Source organism: Epinephelus lanceolatus, chromosome 10 (genome assembly GCF_041903045.1).
Source record: "Epinephelus lanceolatus isolate andai-2023 chromosome 10, ASM4190304v1, whole genome shotgun sequence".
Taxonomy (NCBI): Eukaryota; Metazoa; Chordata; class Actinopteri; order Perciformes; family Serranidae; genus Epinephelus; species Epinephelus lanceolatus.
The window spans coordinates 12,816,743-12,836,765 of record NC_135743.1 but is presented as its reverse complement, the minus strand read 5'-3'; the positions used below and the strand labels follow the sequence as shown (position 1 = coordinate 12,836,765).

The window sequence follows — 20,023 nt, the reverse complement described above, 5'->3', positions numbered from 1 at the left end:
TCCTGGTCAGTACAGGTTGATTTGAGTGTCATTTTGCACGTGAGGACCAGAGGGCCCCCCTTACACTTTGGGCTCGGTAGGCCTGTTCAGTAATCCTTCCATTAGCTGCAGACCATTAAATTGCTCAGTTTCTTTTTGTGTCACTTGCAACTGAATTATAAACTATTTATACCCCACAATCTACTGATTAAATACCATAAACTGCCCTCTCTCACATGGTCCATTGAGTCCTACACCCCAGGGATGAAATATGCAGAACCAGTGTGCCTGTGTGAGCAGCACAGTGATTTGCATCCATCCTGCAGAGACACTGAGCGCCATTCTTCTGTCAGGAACAAGGGTGGGTGTCTGTGGAGTCGTGCTGGAGCTATTTACCCTACTCACAGACTTATCTCTGTCCTGAGCATACCATGCGACCTACCACCCCTCTTGTCTGTATGCCTAATCACTGATTGGATCACTGGGTTCCTAAGACTCAGGGTTAGGATCAATGGCTTTGACTCAGTCTGACTTTTGACAGGCACAGAGAGACATTAAGACATCCCTTTTTGGCGCAGTAGCATGCTGAAGTAACCACAGTTTCCTCTGTCTCAACGGAAGACGGTAGCAGGTGCATGTAAAAGAGCAGCTGTAAGAACATGAGCCTCGACATAACAACCCAGACTGTAAGTACTGGTGTGTATTTGACTTTATATATCTATGTCTGTTTGCTGTTTGCACATCTGCAATTCAAAGGCTGTTTGTTCATATTCCCACTCTACAGAATCCTATTTTAGCACAAGAAATACTTTCTTCTTCTTCATCTTCTTCTACTTCCTCTTCTCTGATCTTTTTGTCCTTCAGTTAACATTACAGTCCTGATCTGTAGTGTAGTTTTGTTTTGCTGAACATATGTCATATGAGAAGTGCACTTTTAACAATATTAATCCCTGCTGGTATTTCTGGGTCCACATGAGCGCTTTATGGTCTCTGGTCCTAATTAAAGGTGCTCTGTTATTATGTATTTTGATACCTGCTCAGCCCAGATGATGCCTTGAGGTGGGGTGATATTATAAGCCTGTATTGGGAAATGTCATTCTTGCATTTCACACAATTATCTGAACTGTATCTCCTCTCCCTTGAGCTATGAAATGCTGTTGTGAGAGGGAGTTTGAAGTTTTGAAGTTTTAAGCGTCAGCAGGGCGTGTACGTAAGCATATGTGTGTGTGTGCATGTGTGTATGTGCACTCCCTGTTGAGCCGTTTAGTGGGTGACACATTGAACTGCAGTCAGGAATGCTACCCTGTGAGAAGAGGAAAAGAGGGAGAAAACAACAATAGGAGGGGGAGGAGAGAGAAAGAGAGACAGAGAGAGAGAGAGAGAGAGAGACAGAGAGAGAAAGACAGAGAGGAAGAGAGACAGAGAGAGGACGAGAGGATAAACCAGTGTGGCAGGTTTGCGTCACTGTACACACTCCATCATGCAAAGCTGATGGAAAGACAAGACACAGAGAGAGAGAGGGAGAGAGGAGTTAGGAGCTGATGTCATTACAGAGCGCTGCCTTCATTATGAACACATGACAACACAGTGGTTTAGGACAAGCAAAGAGGTCACTCCTGGAGAAGGTAAGGCACATGTGTGTGAATGTGTCATTAATAAGTTAATTATTGATTATGTGAGGAAGTAAGCGTGTGTATTTCTGTGCCTGTTGCCTGGGTGCATTTGTGTCTTTCTTGCTGTTCAGTTGGCGTTTAAATTAAACCATGCAGTGTTGCCCAGGTTACCCAGATGGGAGGCTTTGTGACCTAGGAGAACAGGTGTTTCTGTAAACCGACACTCAGACTCACCTGCAACAGAAAGCACCTCAGAGGCTGTTGCTCAAAGTTACATGCTGAACCTAAACAGCTTCATGTAATCATGCAGGCAGTGTTTATCAAATGCTGTTGCCCTGTTGGATTTGTACAGTGAATCAACAGCCTATTTGTGTTTGATGTCAATAGAGATGATTAGATACTAATTCTGACCTGATTAAAAATCAAAGGTGTTTCCACTGGCTTACCTACAGTGTCTGTCTTGTACAGCTGTGACCTCGGATATCCCTCATGAGCCATTGTCCATCAGTAACGCTATCTAACTCTGTATGTAAATCAAAGTGACTTTGTTCCCATCTTTGTCCACCTTATCTGATCATTTCCACTGTTACAAGGTTTCAGTTGTGGCTCTGTGAGACCGATACGCGCTGCACAGAGACTAATGTGGCACTTTAATACATTGTTTTTACTGGGTGGATTGCAGTTAGGTGAGTTTTTCCAGTTTTTGGTTCAGGTTTAGCTGACGCTGACAGGTAGTCATGAGTATGTTGCCTGTGTAAACAGCCGTTATGATGTGTGTGTGTGCATTATCTGAGTCCCACTGTCCTGTGAATGGGCTTATTGAGTCAGTATGAAGGGAATGTCAGGAGAGTAGGGACATATTGCAAAATGACATAATTGACACAACTAACTTGTTCCTCTGGCCCTCTATCTTTTATTTTTTCTTCTTATTCCATTCACTGTGCACTTCATGTGTCTCTATAACATGTTGAGTTCACTGTCCTCAACTACTCTGTGATTCTGTTTGACCATTTTGAAGAGCCAGAGTGACCACAATCCACATATCACAACATTCCAGCCCAATCCGTTCTCAGGATGGAAATTTGTACATTTTTATGCTTGGCAGGCGATGGGAGCTGTTCGCTGAAGTCGTGCTGGGGAACTGAAGACTCAGAGGGGCAGAACGGCAAGAGATCAAGAAAAGGAGCCCAGAGGAGTCATCTCTTCTAGGCCGCAAATCAGAGAATCATCAGGAGTACTGCTGAAATATCAAGCTTTTTAATGCACGATTTGTTGCTGTGCAAGAAACTAATGTGAGGGCTGTAATTGTGCTGCCATTTCACTGCTTTTTCACACACTCACAGCTGCAGCATTTAGACAAACTGCTTCCAGATTGCAGCCCAAAAGACAGTTGCTTGGAATCGCTTAAATATCAAGTTCACTCTCCCGCTCTCTTTTTGGGATTTGGCACTTGACAGCAGGTCATTAACTTTGTTTACTCTCAGACAATGGACTTGTCCATGCTCCCTACTCGAGTGAGTGAGTACAGCGGGCAGAGGACAGAAGCACGCTTCACTGTCCGCTCAGCTAATTCTCCCTCTTACAGTCTCACTCGCAGGCCAGGTGTTAGGAAACCCAGAGGTTTTTTAGGGGAGGAGAAGGAAAGTGCTGAGGAAGCCAGCAAGAGAGAGAGATGCGAGACGCACACTGGCACAAATGGCACAAACAAGGAGGAGGATCCCACAGTCACTGGTTATCAAGCCAGGACTGGGAGTCGCAGCAGTGTCATAGGTCAGTGTGAGGAGGAGGAAATGTCAAGCCATAAAACGTTTACCAAGCTGAACCAGAATGGCGCAGCAGACAAAACTATCACAGAGTTTGGCACTGACAGAAGTGGAAACTTTAAGCCTGCATCTGAAAGCCGGGGCAGGACAGACTGGAGGAGATACAACCTGCCGAGCAGAAGTAAGAGTTTAGATTGGAGATCGGGGGCATCAAGTCCCGATCATGGCAAAAGGGCTGACTATGCATTTTCAACCAAAAGTGGCTTGGATGAAAGAAGGACTGGAATTGAAGGCTTGAGGGGCAGGGTGATGTCTTCAATACAGGCCTATAACTCTGCAGCTACAAGTAATGTTCAAGAGAGGAGCCCAGTGAGTCACGTGAGTCAGACTTTGGACAGGACCAGTTGGGGTAGTTCTCTCCCCATTAGGCTGAGGTCCCTGTCTGGACCTGGCTCTGGTGTCAGAGGGACATCTTTGAGTGGGCCTCAAGGAGGTCAGAGTATAATGGAGCGGATAGAGAAACTCTACGGCTCAGCTGGTTTTGCAAAAACGAAGGATTCCAGCAAAACTAGGGACTCCTCTACCTCTAAATATGAGAGGGCATCAGGGGGAACCTTCCCCAGGCGTTTCTCTTCTGAAGACAAAAGCAGCTTAAGTCCACTGCAAAGCAGGAACTCATTCACCTGGACACAAAAAGACACTTCAGGTTCTGAGACTTCACTTTCTCCGAGGACGAGCAGGACCAGGGAGAGATTGTCAGGGATACAATGGCAAGGACAGGTCCAGGGTAAGTATTCAGAGGAAGGGGGAGTTAACTGGCATAGAGGATTAGAGGAAATGGGCACGAGGTCTCTAGACAGAGCGAGGAGCAGGCACTGTGTAGCAGCTCAGATAAGATCTGCAAGGGCTGCAGCAGGAATTACTCCATCTTTGCAGTCCAACAGTTTCTTAGAAGAAGGGAGATCAGTGTCTTTGAGAGATTCGTCTGGTTGTAGGGAGAGAAGAGCAAGTGGGAGTTGGGATTGGAGCGGGATGAAGAGCGAGACTAATAGAATAAATGAGCCATTGAGGGAAAATATTGGGTTGCATGAAGAGACGGAAAAAGAGGCAAATGATGGAGCAAAAGAAAAAAATGAATCAAAGAGTAGCAGCGCTGATGAAGACGTGTTTGAGTCAAACCCAGTGGACTTTGCAGTGAAAACAATAGAGAGGAAGCGATTCCCAGAGAGGTTGTCATCCGCCTCTGCAGCCAGTGTGAGAAATAAGATAAATCAGTTTGAGGCTCTCTCACAGAGAGCTCAGGGTTTGGCTACAGGACAGGTCCTGCTGCCCAGACGGGCCTTCTCTGTGCCAACACAACTCAGCAGGGCTCATGATGGAGTGAAAAAGAGCGGATCAGCAAGAGCGGTAGGTGGACTGAGATACAAGTGGGAGGGGTTAAAAGAAGGAGGGGGGGGCGATGATAACGCTGAGGAGAAGGCGTCAGGAGCAGGACAGAAACTTGGGTCAAACAGGTCTTTATCAGTGGACGAGGTTGGACTGAGATTGGTGAGGGAAGAAAGAGGAGGGAGTGAATTGGTTGAGAATGAGGGAAAAGAAAGTGGTGGTAGTTATGCCGAAGATTTTGGTAAATATTCCAGACTCAAGAGCACATTAGAAATCCCTCTAGATGAAGGAGCTCAAGAAAAATGGAGAAACTTTTACATCGATGAAACAGATTTCCACAAAATCTCAAGCCCTGAGACACCAAGCGAGAAACTACCGGCCTTGTTACTGTCCGACTCTAGTGACACTTACACTTATGTACAGAAAACAACACCACCTGATGTCACTTCACCTGTTAGTGACGAAGACAAGACTCCAACAAACTCTCCAAACAACTCACCTACTCTTTCACCTACCACGCAACTGCAAAACATCATTCCCATTGCAGATGGTGAAAATAAAAGTACTTCTGACACACAAGCAGCCAAAACTCCTGAACCAGATCTGCCATCTCTCCCTCAGCCCCTTGCCACTTCCTCCTACAGCAACCTTCCTGATCTCATCTCTTCAGATGTCAGCACATCCAGTCCAAAGGCGAAGAAGCAGGTGTTGGACTTGAATGCTTGGGTAGCTGGTTTGACCCCAGAGCTAAAGGTCTGGAATGACGACGAAGATGATTATGAGGACGATGATGAGAGTACGCAGAGGGATGAGGATTCAAACTATGACTCAGATTCTGGAGAGTCCTCTGTGACCATCACTAGTAACATGAGCCAGTCAGATCACAGGAGCTTCTGTGTCAGGTGTGTGCCGTTTATAGTACCACATTTTTGATTAGCTGGAAGTATTCCCTCCAACAATACGTCAGTTTTTTAACCCCAGAACTTTTTTCTTTCCTCCTTGTAGTCTTTCAGAACTTTGTAACTTTGCTGGAGTTGACTATGAGTCAGAGACTGACAGCGATGAGTGGCAATCTACTAAACATCGGACTGCCTCGCTGAGCTCAGACATGTCGGCCCTGTCTTGTGTGTCTGTGATGCCCAGTGAAGAGCTTGACAGGCTCCTGGAGGATGTCAGGAGCGTGGGGGACAACAACTTACAGGTACAAACAACAGCATCAGTAATTTTGCGGCTTTTGTGGCATGAATTATGTCACTTTTCCTATGCAAAATTCAAACTACAAAATCAGGAAAACACAGTACAAACAAGAGTGTAACTACGACTTCTTTCTCATTCTCTCTGCCTTCCCTTTTTGCAGGACTACAACGATGTGCAGGTGGTGGTTCTCCATAAGGACATGGGAGTGGGACTGGGCTTCAGTTTGGCGGGAGGCAAAGATCAGAACAAGCCTATCACTGTAAGAAAACACTCCTTCCTGCATTCTCCTGAAAAAAAACTTCAAATAGATTGTTCTCAGTCTCCTCATTTGTCCCTCTGTGTCTTCTTTACAGGTTCACAGGGTGTTTCACTCAGGTGTTGCAGCCCAGGAAGGCTCCATTAGGGAAGGCGACCAGGTCCTGTCGATCAACGGCACGGCACTGTGCGGCTTCGCCCACTGGGAGGCCCTGAGGATCCTGAGGAGAGCAAAGACTCGGGAGATGGGGGTGGTTGTCCTGAGGAGGGAAGAGAGTAGCAGTGTTTGCAAGGTGGGAGCACAGACAAATAATCAGGAGCCAACACAGGCAGGTGAGAGGTCGTGCTTTACCTGAGTTCTGAAAAGATATTAGTCTTGAATCAGTTTAAAGTCAGATACTGATCTCGGTTTTTCTGCTTATGTGCTTTCTCAGGTCAGCGTGTGTGTGTGCGTCTGGAGAAGAACAGCAGGGATCTGGGCTTCAGTCTGGAGGGAGGTGTGGACTCCATTCTGGGGAACAGACCACTCACTGTGCAGAAGATCTTCCAGGGTGAGAACTGAAGCTCAGAGACTTGAACTTCATTTGAACACCATATCTTTTACATTCCCCAAAGAGGTTATACGTTAAGCAACCCTGTCAGAATTAAGATTTAAAATTCAAATATACCCTTTACTAAAAAATATGTTTTTCTTATATTTATGACCACTAAAATATCTGACCTTGACTATAAACGACTTGTATCTCTGCAAAGTCTGTCACAAGAGAGGTCTTATCAAATTCCTTTACTAAAACGGGAGATGTCTGTACACATCCCTAAAATCTGAGATTCAAATATACCCCAGGCAACCTAGATTAGGTACATCACCTTTACAAAAACCAATTGCTGTCTAACATGGAAGACACATATTGACAGGGGAAGAGACTTTGACATAACATTGGCAAAGAGACCTTAAAGCCTCCAAGGCAGAGCGTAGTTGTCAGTACAGAGAGATCGGCCATTCTCCTGAGGCACGAAATTCCAAAGCCCCATTAGTCCAAAAAATGTCTCTTCACACTGTAAGCCCTTTTCTCTGACAGCCCATTATCCCAAAAACAGATGCCCATAGCTTTGAAGTCCTATTTCCTTGAAAATATACACTCTCTGGAGTTAGACAACCCAATCACCAGAAAAAATGTTTGCATTGTACATTTCTGTAAACCACAGATACTTTACATTTGTCAACAATGCTGTGGCAAATGTGTGGTTAGGTTTAGGTACAAAAAACCTCTTGGTTACAGTTGGAAAAGGATCATGTTTTGGCTTAAAACACTCACATTTGGTGGCACAGAAGTTGCTGGGAAAGCAGGGCCCCTTTTCTGAGTTTTTTTTAATGTAGGAAAACTGTGATAAACAAATTATCAATCGTAGCAGAGTATTTTTACATACCTTAAAACATGCTACATTACCGTTTCATTTTGGCTGCTTCAGTTTGGCCCCTTTTTGTATACATACATGTTCATTAAACCCACTCTTTTTCCTCTTCAGGAGGTCCTGTTGACAAGGTGTGTCCTGGTGATGAGGTTGAAGAGATTGGCGGTGTAAGCGTGGTGGGGATGAGACGCCTGGAGGCCTGGACTCTGATCCGAGGACTTCCCCCCGGGCCTGTGGACGTGGTGCTTCGCCGCCCTCTTAAACATCTGGAAACATGAAGATTGTTTAGCTACCTGGGGCAGAGCAACATTCAGTGACTGATGACAGACAAGAAGCTAAAAGCCATCCCTTAGTGGCTGAGAACTTGACATGGATTAAGCGAGCCATCCGGGGCCTATGCCATTAAAACAAGTCATTATGAGAAATCCCTACAGGAAATATAATCTTGGAGACCAGGTCAAAAGTGTGTACTTTTTACTTTATCTACAGGATTACATCTACCTCAAGGCCTGGGATATAATTCTGTATCAGCCAGAATTTAAGTGCACTGACGGCTCATGCATTTGTTAAGTCAACCAAACTTTGTAACAGATACTTTGTTCAGCTATTAATGTGGCACCTGTAAATGAAAATATATGTTGTAATATATTGTGAATAGAAGCTAACGACAGCATTTAGAGTTTATATTGCTTTTTAATAAATCCTAACTAAATGTGATGCTTTTTATTCGTATATCCTGCAGAGGGAGATATAGTGTTATCATCTTGCTATCAGCTCACAGAAAAAGCCCTGGGACAAAACTCAGAAGCAGGATAAAGGTATCTGTCCTTTTACACATTACCAAACAGCGATATTCCTCGAGCGTAGATGCGATAAGATAAGATGTCACAAGCTGTTTGGAGTTTTTTCATCACTTTACTTTTACTCAAATCCCCAAACTCAAAGTATAACCTGGCAGTTTTTTACAGATAAAATAGCAGTAAAATGACAGTATCAAAGCAGTTTCACCAGTGGCTCTTTTATCTTATCTGATCTCAAGAGATTCTTTCCTGCCACAGTCATGTGCCTCTCTGGAAATTATCAGCAATAACACGACTGATAACTGCTGCACAGCAATTATTTTGGTTACATAATCCATTAGGAGTCCAAAGTTCAGTGAAGAGGGGTTATGGTGACATCTTGCTCTCTGATGATGAGAGGGGCTTCCCTATCAACCATCTTACCTAACACTCACCAAGGACGGTTTCACCACACAAGTAAAAATATAATTTCTACATTCATAAATGGATATTTTTGGACTTTAATTCCACGTAGAAACACATTCAGATGAACCCACAGGTCAAAGGCAGGCTGCATCAGGGTTTCTTTTTGCCATTTTATGGTTTAAACATAAAACATTTATTAATTTATTGAGGCGTACTGGTTATTTAATAGAGAAATAAGAATATATAAAACACTGGTATGCATGCAAGGTGGTAATTGTTACCTGTGGTGTCTCGCACATGGATTTAACTCAGATTATTGAAACCTCGGGATGAATGAGCGCAGATGCTTATTTTTTTCACAAACATCTGTAACTGGGGTTTTCAAAGGAGTAGGCAGGTTTCCGCTGTATACATATGATGTGGTTTATTGCCCCCTGTCAGTGCCATCAATACATAATCTGACTGTTTATGGCCTTGTTCAGTATATGCAACAGCTGAGGCACATTACGCTCTCTGCACCAGCCAATCCTGAAGTGTGACCACACAATAAATGAACATCAGTGTTTGACCAGCTGTGGAGAAAGAGAAGGCAGAGAAGCGGAAGAGTCAGGATACAGAGCGCAGGTCTTCAGATGCTCAGGTGGAAGTTGTGTCAGGAAACTTTTTTTTTTTTTTTTTTTAATAGCATCAGCACTGACACCTCCTCCACTTACAGCACTATATCAGCTCCTTGACAGACAGGGAGACAGACAGACCGACAGCTGGTCTGTCTGAGAACAGAGAACAAGCTCAGTGTGAGATGAGAAGAGGTATTTGACTCCAGCGATGTTGAACCGACGGCTTGTGAGGGTGAGGAATGCTCTGGTGCGAGAGTGCATGGCTGAGTTCTTGGGAACTTTTGTCTTGCTGGTAAGTGACACACAGGTTTTTGAATTTGCTTTTTATTTTTATTTTTTTTTTTTTTTTTACTAATTGTCCAATTTTATTGACTAATAAGGTCTACACTGTTTCAGAACAGATTTAAATCCCCTAAAATGTAAGAAAATAAAAACATATGAAACACAAAAAGAGATACAGAGAGGCGAACTTATAAATAAATACATAAACTTGAAAAAATGTTTTATTTGCAATGTAATTTTCTAAAATAGAATTAATTATTTATCTTAATTTAGTTCTTAGTTATTTTGTATTTAGTATATTGGACATGTGACTAATGCGTATGCAGGTTGTATAGGCATATGGCTTAGATTTAAAGGAATAGTTCAGCCCAAATTCAAAAATACATATTTCCCTCTTCCCTGTAGTGCTATTTATCAGTCTAGATTGTTTTGGTGTGAGTTGCAGAGTGGTGGAGATATCAGCCATACAGATGTCTGCCTTCTCGCCAATATAATGGAACTAGATGGCACTCGGCTTGTTGTGCTCAAAACTCCAAAAAATAAATATGAAAGACTCAACAGCAATGTCTCTTTCCAGAAATTATGACTCAGTTACTCAAGATAATCCTCAGACCTTGTTGTGAGCCCCTTCAAGCGAAAACTATTTTCTTCCTACCAAACTACACCCACCAACCATATCACTGTGCAGGAAGAAGCATGCATCTACCCATGGACGAGAGGCTCGTGCTCATGACAGCACAAGATGTAAACATTAATGGTGTCCTCCTCAGCTGAGCTGTAACATAAGTTAGCTCAGTGGATGCATACTTCCCTCTTGGTGGGTGGGTGCAGTTCCGTAGAAAGAAAATAGTTTGTACACGAAACTGCTCACAACAATGACTGTGTGTATCTTGAGGAACCAGGTCATGATAACTGAAAAGAGACACGGCTGTTGAGTTCCACTACATTTGAGTGAAGGCAGACATCTCTATGGCTGATATCTCCAACACTTGGAAACTCGCACTAAAACAATCTCGATTGATAAATAGCATTACATGTAAGAGGAATAATAGCCAAAGTTTGAAATATGAAAACTCATGTGCAAAGATTTTACAGATGTTTAGGCTCTTTTTGATTTATTTAAATGTTTATTTTGATGAAACATGAAACTGGAACCAGTAGTGAAGTTTTAGACTGAAGTTGTGCTCCGGCAGCTTTTGAAAAAGCAAACATAAATTATTAATCCGCTTCCTGGAATCAAGGTGGTACTGGGATTTACGCAATGTAACCAGGATTATAATTAGAGTGGTGAGGATATTTTTTGATGGCAGTATTTCCTTTCTTATAAATGAAAAAGTCAGATGTGCAAAACTTAATGAACTAATAAGCAAATGTAAAATGATGTATATGCCAATATAATCCATACACTGAATTACTGGTAATCATTATGACGCATGTTGAATCCACATGATTATCCATACAGGCCTTTTATATGTCATCACTGCAGTTTTTCAGCCAGCTACTGTTGCCAGAAACTTTAATCGCCTTGGTACTTCATTGTTACGATGCCATAACTTGTTTAATGTGACCTTGGCCTGTAATAAATAAAATAATTTCAATTAGTGATTAGAGGCCATAAAGTTTCATCAGAAAAAGCCTGACTGCAGGTGTGGCTTTTATAAGATAATACATAAAATACTTTATGTGTGTTTACTTCCTTTCATCTTTGGGACTCAGAGTCACACCGTTATTTATACATGGTCATTCAGATAAGAAGTGGGCAGTTTCATCACAAAGTTCATGAGAGGATATTAATCACCTTTTAATGTCATCAGATGTTTCTGTGATGACTGATAAGTTCGTTTGACCTAGAAATAATTAATCAGTCACCAGTAGAGCGATAAAGTTGTCTTATTTTGTTCCCTATAAGTGTAAAATATTTCTCCTGATTTTCCTCTCACTAATTCTGTTCCTCTTTTATCTGCTGTGAAGCTCTTTGGCTGCTCGGCTGCAGCACAGGTAAAGACAAGCAGAGACACTAAAGGCCAGTTCCTCTCAGTCAACATGGCCTTCTCTGTGGGCGTGATGTCAGCAATGTACCTCACCAAGGGCATCACAGGTAAATAAAATGCACACTAAATTTTCCCATTATGTGATCTTTTAACTCAGTAAAATATGACACTCTCACACGCTGACATCCCTGCAAGATGAACATAAAATAAAATACAACAGTGCTCAGCTTCTGCCTCACACTCTAGAGTTATCACACTAATGTCTGGCGCTCTCTGCGCTGAGGCCTCGTCCAGCTTTTCAAGGTCTTTGCTTTGATGGATATCCACCGGTTGACACAGTATATGGCTACAAATAATGTGAGATTTCATTACCGTCCAATGTCTCACACTCTAATTCACTTTTGTCTTCCTCCTTCCTGTCTTCTGCTGCCGCCATCTCCTGTTTGTCTCTGTAGGTGCCCATCTGAATCCGGCGGTCACTCTGAGCTTCTGTGTGTTGGGCCAGGTGCCGTGGGGAAGGCTGGTGCCCTACTCCCTCTCCCAGCTGCTGGGGGCTTATATGGCATCAGGGCTCGTCTACCTGGTCTACTACGGTTTGTCTTTCTGGCACCTCGAACACTTGGTGATAAATTAAAGTCGTACAGAGCCCCTAAAGCCCTGAAAGGCATCAACAGAGTATGAGGCAATGGGCTCCTGGGCACAGACATGCACAAGGCCCCACCACCTCTACTACATATGAGTAATAGGCGGGCTACATTTGTTTCTTCCTCTTCATTTAATTTTCACCAACACGGCAAGACAGTACAAACACATCCCAACTTAGACATACAGCGACTTCTCTTCCCTGTTAAGCAAGGCACTCACTCTCTCTCGGGTATCACTCATGCCTATCCCCACAAAACCAGGGCAGGTAGGAACCAATTAGCTCGTAACCAAGGGAATGCAATGACACCACTTAAACACTGCACATAAAAATACAAATTAAACAATAAAAATTTACCAGTAACTCGATAATGTTGAATCTTTTACTACTTAAATATAAATAATTCACCCATTTATAAATGACACATTAACTTATTTACCACATTTTAAGCCCAAAGTGCTCAGCAAGACAAGATGAAATAACACATAACATAAATAAATAAATAAATAAATAAATGAATAAAGAGGAAAAAGGGTATGTAGTCATTATACATCTCTCTGTTGTTTTGTATCTCTTCGTAGTTTTTTGTGTCTGGTTGGTTTGACCTTTTTTGTAGTCATGTTATGGGTCTTTGCATTTGTTAAGTGTCTCTGTGGTAATTTTGAGCCTCTTTGTAGTTGCTTTGCATCTTTTTGTGGTAATTTTTTTTAATCTTGGTGTAGTCATTTCATGTTTCTTTGAGGCCATGAGCCTCTTTGAGTCTCTTTGCAGTTGTTTTGCATCTCTTTGTAGTTGTTATATGTTTATTTGTGGTCATTTCGAGTCTCTTCCTGGTTGGCATGTCTTAATTTGAGTGATATTTTGCCAGTCAAGGCCCTGACACTTTGGACCCCTGAGCCTGTGCTCAAGTTACTTTCTTGTGTGTGCAAGTTATTATACAAAAGGAACAAGTTAACACAGGAAATAACTTAAGAGACGGGGTACACCCTGGACAGGTTGCCAGACTATCACAGGGCTGATACATAGAGACAGACGACCATTCACGCTCACATGCCACCTAATTAACTAACTTGATAATTAATTAACTTGTTCCCAAAAGATAATAACTTGTGCGCATGTGATAAAAAAGATGTGACCTTTCTGGACTTTAGGGGCTCCGTAATAAAGATTGAATAAATTCAGAAGTTTCAATCTGTCTGTTCTCTTGTTTGCTACGCTCCCTCTGTTTCTGTCTCAGATGCTATAATGGAGTTCAGTGGCGGAGTGCTGACTGTATATGGCCCAAATGAGACTGCGTCTATATTTGCCACATACCCCTCAGAGTACTTGACTTTGGGCAGAAGTTTCCTTGACCAGGTCAGTGGGAGGATACTTGTGACCTTCAGTGCTTTGACAGTTCCTCATTTATTTAACTCTATATTTATTTACATGTGTCATCAGGTAGTGGGCACTGGCATGCTGATGTTGTGCATCCTATGTTTGGATGAAAAGAGGAATACTCCAGCCCCCTCAGAGCTGATTCCTCCCATAGTGGCAGTGATCGTCCTGGGGATCTCCATGTCAATGTCAGCTAACTGTGGTGCAGCAATAAATCCTGCTCGGGACCTGGGGCCACGCCTCCTCACACTGACTGCAGGCTGGGGCACTGAGGTGTTCACGTGAGTATCTTATCTTACATATACAGCGCACATGCACGGCACTAAACACACACAACTTTCCAAGCTGGCAACTTCAAAATGCATGTTACTTATCAAACATCTTACTGATGAATCTACCAGTTATTTCATTCTGTAATAATGGCATTTGAAGAGGGACTTACAGGTCTTACAGGTCTTTGACCTTGTGTTTCCCAGAAAACCACGTATGTTAGAGGTTATCAGCTGCTTTCTGCAGGATCAAAGGAACATGAAGTGTCAGCTTGTTACAGAACATCTGATTATGACCTGGTGTTTTTTTCCACCATGTAACCTGATGCTCTATGATTTTATGACCCTTTGGTTTTCCTGTGGCTCCAAAGATTTGTGCTTGATCTAATCTATTTAAAGCTAAATTAATTGATTGAAAACCACTAGGGGGCAGAATAACTCCAGAACATGCTGGGCGGTACAGCACTGACATAATGTGTGATGATAATGTGATGACACTGAACCATTAACTGGACCATAAGCCAAAATATAGGGCTTAAAAGAGGCAAAAAAGATCTGTAGAGCTGCAGAGTTGGGTGAAAACTCTCTGTTGGTTTGTCACTGAGCAATCCCTTTCACATGTAACATTATAAAAAGTACAGAATAATGCTGATTTAAACAAACAAACTCTCATCTGAACTCCTTTCTGTCTGCTCCTCAGGTGCTACAACTACTGGTTCTGGGTGCCCCTGGTGGCCCCACTTCTCGGAGGTGTTATAGGTTCTTTCATGTATCTGATTTTCATCCACTGGCACCTGCCTGACCCGGACCTTCCTGAGAGCCTCGCCACTCTCTCCACCATCAGTTACAAAATCAAGCGGCCCAGCACAACGTGGGACAAGGACGTAGAGTTAAAAGCTTCACGGCTCTAAGTGTTAGTTACACACACTTCAAGAAAGTAATCTGGTTGTTTGGGAAAGCAGAGGCACATATCTGAGCTTATTGTTAGGACACACACATCTCTGTTGGAGAAATAACAGGAATATTGTATTTATATGGTCTGCAGTGAGCTTCACAAACACAGCCAGTAGCTGGGAAGCGGCTCCCAGCTGGAGGCAGCTGACGGAGATATTGATTGTGTCATAATGCTGTTTACATTGATGTCTATATTGTTTATACTATTGATTTTTCCTTAAATTATATTACTGAGTTGTATTTAGTTTTTATGAAATGCCATAATGAATACTGAGCATATGTTAAGCTGATTCAATTAAACTTAACTCTGAAAAAAGAAACACATCAGTGTCACCTTTATTTTTTAAACTCAGGGTCCAGATTTAGTGTCATTATGTTTATATGTAACAATCCAAAATCAAGGTCCCCTTACTTGTTTTTCCAAGTATCACACAGTCTTCTTCAGATATCATGATCATGGTTAATAGAAGAAGAAAATGTACTTAATTAATCCGTGAGGGGAATTTTTTTTTTTTTTTTCACTCTGGTATATTCCGGGTAGTTAGAGGCTCAATGTCTCATTCGAGGGTGCCTCGGCAGTGCCCAGGAGGTGAACTGGTACCTCTTCAACTACGAGTCCATGCTCCATACTTGGTCTGTACTAGGACTTGAGCCGTAATCCTATAGACTGAGCTACTGCCACTCCTAGTACTATATGCACTTCTTCTGCTGATTTGTTTCAACATACCTACATTGCAGCATTTCACCTCCAAAATTCCAGTCTTATAGAGGATTTTCAACTTTATGCTTCTTAAGATCTGCTTACAGAAATATGCATCTGTAAGTGAGCCTGAATTAGCTTTTATCTATTACTGTCTTAAATGTTGAGGGAAAACATGTAATTGCTTCACTCTGACACTAAGTCTTTGTTGTTATAAGTCTGTTAGGATATTTATTGTACTGTATGTGAGAAGGGGGTCCTTGGGTGGTGCAGGGACAATAACCTGGTCCTTAACACCACCAAGACCAAGGAGCTGATCATTGACTACAGGATGAATAAACAGCGGAGACTGTGTGGAGAGGGTCTCTGATTTCCAGTTCCTGGGTGTTCAGCTTGAGGAGGACCTGACCTGGAGCGCCAACACCACAGTGTTAAGAGATTCTTCCTCTTGAGACTTCTCAGGAAGAACCACCTCACCCAGACACTGCTTGTGTCCTTCTACCACTGCTCCACAGAGAGTGTGTTGAGGTTCTGTATATGTGTGTGGTATGCCAGCTACACAGTAGCCCACAGAAGAACACTCCAGACAGTTGTCAGCACCGCCTAGAAAATTATCGGCTGTCCTCTCCCCTCCATGGAAGAGCTATACAGTTTATTTTATTCAGTTCAGAGCTGTTTTGCTTTTTCTATAAGGTTTGTTATTGCTTTTATAAGCTCTTTTTACTTATATTTGCACTGTGGGGTTGCATTCAATTTCATTGTACATGTACATCAACAATAAAAATATTCTACTCTATTCTATTTCAAGGAGCCACTTCAGAAAGAGGTCTACAGTATGATTATGTGAGTCCTCTCATCTGTGTTTTAGATTGAGTCGGTCTCTTGAGTCCATCTGGAAAACACTCAAAAGAAGATTGTGAAATCGGCTGATTACAGAGCAATGGTGTGTTTAAACCTTTGAGGGCGATCACAAAGGTCAGGTATTGAAGTGGCAGCCTGTGTCAGTGTCACAGTCTATATGGTACATTGGCTTATTAGTAGTGGTAGCTGCACAACTCGGCTGGTGATTGGTGGGCCTTTTTCCGCTCAAAATATTAGGCTCTATGTGACATCTTGCACTTTCACCTAGAGATTCTCAGCTTTATAGAATAACAGAGAACGAGAAAACAATGTGAAGCCATCTCTCCACGTCATCTCCTTCCAACAGTAACAGATTGAGTCATGCATGAGCATATCTCTGCATGCTACAACATTATTAAACAATAACGTCATTTGAATTTCTACAGGGGTCCAAGGGGTCTCTGAGCTACATGTTTTTAAATATATGTAAGTAAAATGAAAAAACAGGTTTCCTTTGAAATGATGATGATGATGATGATGATGATGAAATTACGATAGAAAGAACATTTAATTGGTGAATCTACAGATGCAGTGTGGGGATGTTGCAGTAGCTTAATGTTTGCATTATGCTGGACATAATGCAGATGTTGCGACCTTGAGCAGTGGACAGATGTGGGAGCAGATCATGCTGACAGAGCAGCAGAGGGCGCTATGACACAAAAGGAGGGAAACCCACATGGCCATTGATAAGTGAAAGAAAATGTTTCACTCAGAATGTTTACGCAGCAAAGATTTTTATGAGTAGACAAAAAGTGAAGTGTTAAAAACAGAAACAATAAAACTGATTTTTAAAATGGGTTTGCCTCTAAAAAGTGGGCCTATAATACATATAAAAAGAAAATATGACCTCAGTGAATGTGCTTTAAGGTCCTGAGTGGGGGTTCAGATGGAGGTGGAGAAGGTGAAGGAGGTGCAGCTCCTCTTCCTCCTCCTCCTCCTCGCTCCCCTCCTCTGGCTGAAGCAAAACCCTCCCCTCACCTCGCCACGGTGTCTCCAGCGCATCATCCCTGCTTCCCCCCTCCCACCTCAGTGACCGTATACCTCATCACGGGGCCAGCGTCCAGTTCAAGCCTGAAAACCTCACCAGGACCTCGGCGAGAGGAGCAACGAGCATGTCTCCACCAGAAACCTATTTATAACGCCAACTTGAAAAAGGTAGGTTTGTGTTTCCTGGAGTGTTGTAGCGCCGGTGGGTTGCAGCCGCCTCCATCATGTATGGGCAGCCGGTTTGCTGTGCAGTTTCTCAGCTGCAAATATATTGATGTGTGTCTCGGTTTTCATTGTGAGGAGTTCAGCGCTTATTACTGCGCCAGGCAATGTGATGTACATTAAAGCTGCTCACTTCATACAGTAGATACACTGCTTAGTTTCAGGAGGTTTTAAAGCTCCATGTAGCCTGAGATTAGTCAGAATATTTCCCCAAAGTCAGAGTGAAAGTTAGTTGTCAGAGTGTGGTGACCACAGACATCACTACATTCACTCTGATGGATTTCTGACAAAGCATTTGGACTTTATGGTGTGTTACTCAGTTGAATTTATGCATAATGGTTTAACTTTGTTAGGGTTATTCCAGTCTTTTGTTGTTTGAGTTTGTTTTCTGTGCTTCCTTAGGAAAGTATATCAAGCTGATGCAACACTGACACACCTATAGAAAGTGACAGCCACCCTAAACCAACTAAATTACTGATATTTAATGTGTTGAGTGTGTTGTAGGGATACTCCACTTACCTTGCCCAGGAGCACTTTTACAAAATGACAGGCGGCCATGAGCTATTTAATAAACATTAATGATATGTATTGTATATATCATAACCTTTTGACGTTTGCTGTCCGCACTCATCTTCATCAAGAGGCAAATCAGGTCACAGCAGCAGCACAGGTCAGGTGTATGCAGGGGCGTTTCTAGGATTTGAGGACATTCAGGGCTTAGCATCCGGGGATCCTCCGCTGGCACTGTTTTTGATAAACAAGCTCTATTATGATGATTTTTACTCATTTTGGCACCTTATTTTTATTCAAATTACACAAAAACTCCCAGTGTGGATCCATTTATTTCCATGAAAAATTAGAAAGTGGTTGGCAGGAGACTTGGCACCCTATCACAGGCCAGATTTGGCCTGCAGACCATAAGTTGAGTGTCCTGAGTGTAGAGCATACACCAAACTGAGCACAACTGGAGATTTTTTTTTAGCAATAGCAACACACACCCTCCTCAAAACATACACAACCTGCCCTCCAACTGCATGATGATTTAACTTTGTCAGAGCTATTCTAGTCTTGTGTTGTTCTCTGCTTCCCTATGAAAGTTAACTACACTGACCTACAGTGAACTTGTAGTTGATTTTACGCGCAAGTCGTGCAGATAGCGCAGAGAGCTACATTCTGTTGTGGTTGTGTATCAGAATAGATTAAAATAGTAATTTAATTACTGCTGGAGAAATGCACAGGCTGCCCGCGGAGCAGGCAGAGTGCATAGTGGTTTCACATTGTTGGAGACGATTAACAAATCTGCAAAATACACTGAGGTTACTGTTGACCAACTTTATTGTTATGTGACGACAGAGAATGTGATGCAGAGCAGATGGTGGGTAGAATTATTAAGAAAGAAAATTAAAAGGCGTTGTTCTAGCAATTCCTCTACAGCCGGTACGTCTCAACAAGATGGTTACACAGTATGGACTATCTATGTGTAAATGTTGTGATGTTTAGAATGTGAGATTGTGCATTTTGCTGTTGCAGTTCACACATTTCATGGAGTATTTCTGCCTTTGCAAATCCTCTAAAACTTCAGCCAGACTCCAGAGAGAGAGATGAAAGGAATTCTGCTCAGAGGCCAAGAAAAGTGCTCAGTTATTCAGTGTGTCCCCGGTGTTCTCACTCCCCGGGTTGCCAGCTTTATTTCATAAGGGCACTGCAGATCTGTGGGGTTATACAAGACGGCAGCCACAGATGGAGAGCGACAGAGTGAGGCAGGGACGTGACGAGTGTGAGACTGGAGCGAGGTGAGAGAACATGGCAAACAACTCTCATTCCACAGTCTCTATTAGACTCACAGTGTAGAAAGTGAGTAGAAAGTATGCAGTGAAAGTGAAGAGTGTATGACGGAGCAAGAGACGATGCTGGAAACTGTAGCTGAAAGCCAATCGGCTCGGCTCATGTGGAGAGAGGCAGAGCAGCTCTTTCTCAGGAGTATTGATTGAAGGCTCGCTGCCTCCAGCCCCTGTCTGCCATACTGTGTGTACCTTGCACTACAAACCCCAGACTAGGATGTATAACCCCTCGCCTCCGCAACCTCATCTCTCATCCTTCTGCCGCTACTTAGCCGAGATAAAACACAGTGAGTGAAAGCAGTGAGGTGTGTGATATGAACAGGTCAGCATAAATGTGTAGAGGGGAAAGTGAGAAGAGACAAGAAGTGTGCTCCATTACTCTTTCTCATCCACTTTAGGAGGAGAGTGTCAGTGGATCTGGCCTGAGCC

At 42.8% G+C, this 20,023-nt stretch overlaps 3 protein-coding genes across 5 annotated transcripts in view; all 3 read left to right on the top strand.

Moving 5' to 3' along the window:
- The first annotated feature begins 332 nt into the window (after window positions 1–332).
- Window positions 333–8,323, top strand: LOC117265301 (uncharacterized). 3 transcript variants are annotated; one of them, XM_033639720.2, is made up of 7 exons: window positions 333–665; window positions 2,698–5,643; window positions 5,747–5,942; window positions 6,099–6,197; window positions 6,292–6,526; window positions 6,628–6,744; window positions 7,721–8,323. In XM_033639720.2, exons 2-7 carry the CDS (start codon window positions 3,080–3,082, stop codon window positions 7,882–7,884), a joined length of 3,375 nt encoding a protein of 1,124 aa, XP_033495611.2. In that variant the 5' UTR covers window positions 333–665; window positions 2,698–3,079; the 3' UTR covers window positions 7,885–8,323. The 3 variants fall into 3 exon arrangements, with proteins under 3 accessions (XP_033495611.2, XP_078027676.1, XP_033495610.2); XM_078171550.1 differs by having other exon boundaries at window positions 333–675; XM_033639719.2 differs by lacking the exon at window positions 333–665 and adding an exon at window positions 1,101–1,604.
- Window positions 8,324–9,388: 1,065 nt separating this feature from the next.
- On the top strand, window positions 9,389–15,246 carry aqp10a (aquaporin 10a). Its single transcript, XM_033640087.2, has 6 exons — window positions 9,389–9,720; window positions 11,682–11,808; window positions 12,157–12,294; window positions 13,582–13,700; window positions 13,785–14,002; window positions 14,691–15,246. The coding sequence occupies exons 1-6, from the start codon at window positions 9,637–9,639 to the stop codon at window positions 14,899–14,901; spliced, it is 897 nt and encodes a 298-aa protein (XP_033495978.1). The 5' UTR covers window positions 9,389–9,636; the 3' UTR covers window positions 14,902–15,246.
- A 2,265-nt stretch (window positions 15,247–17,511) lies between these two features.
- atp8b2 (ATPase phospholipid transporting 8B2) overlaps window positions 17,512–20,023 on the top strand; it is a 34,256-nt gene continuing 31,744 nt past the window's right edge. The window contains exon 1 of the mRNA XM_033639569.2: window positions 17,512–17,699. The gene's annotated coding sequence lies outside the window, so the exon portion shown is untranslated. The remainder of the gene's footprint in view (window positions 17,700–20,023) is intronic.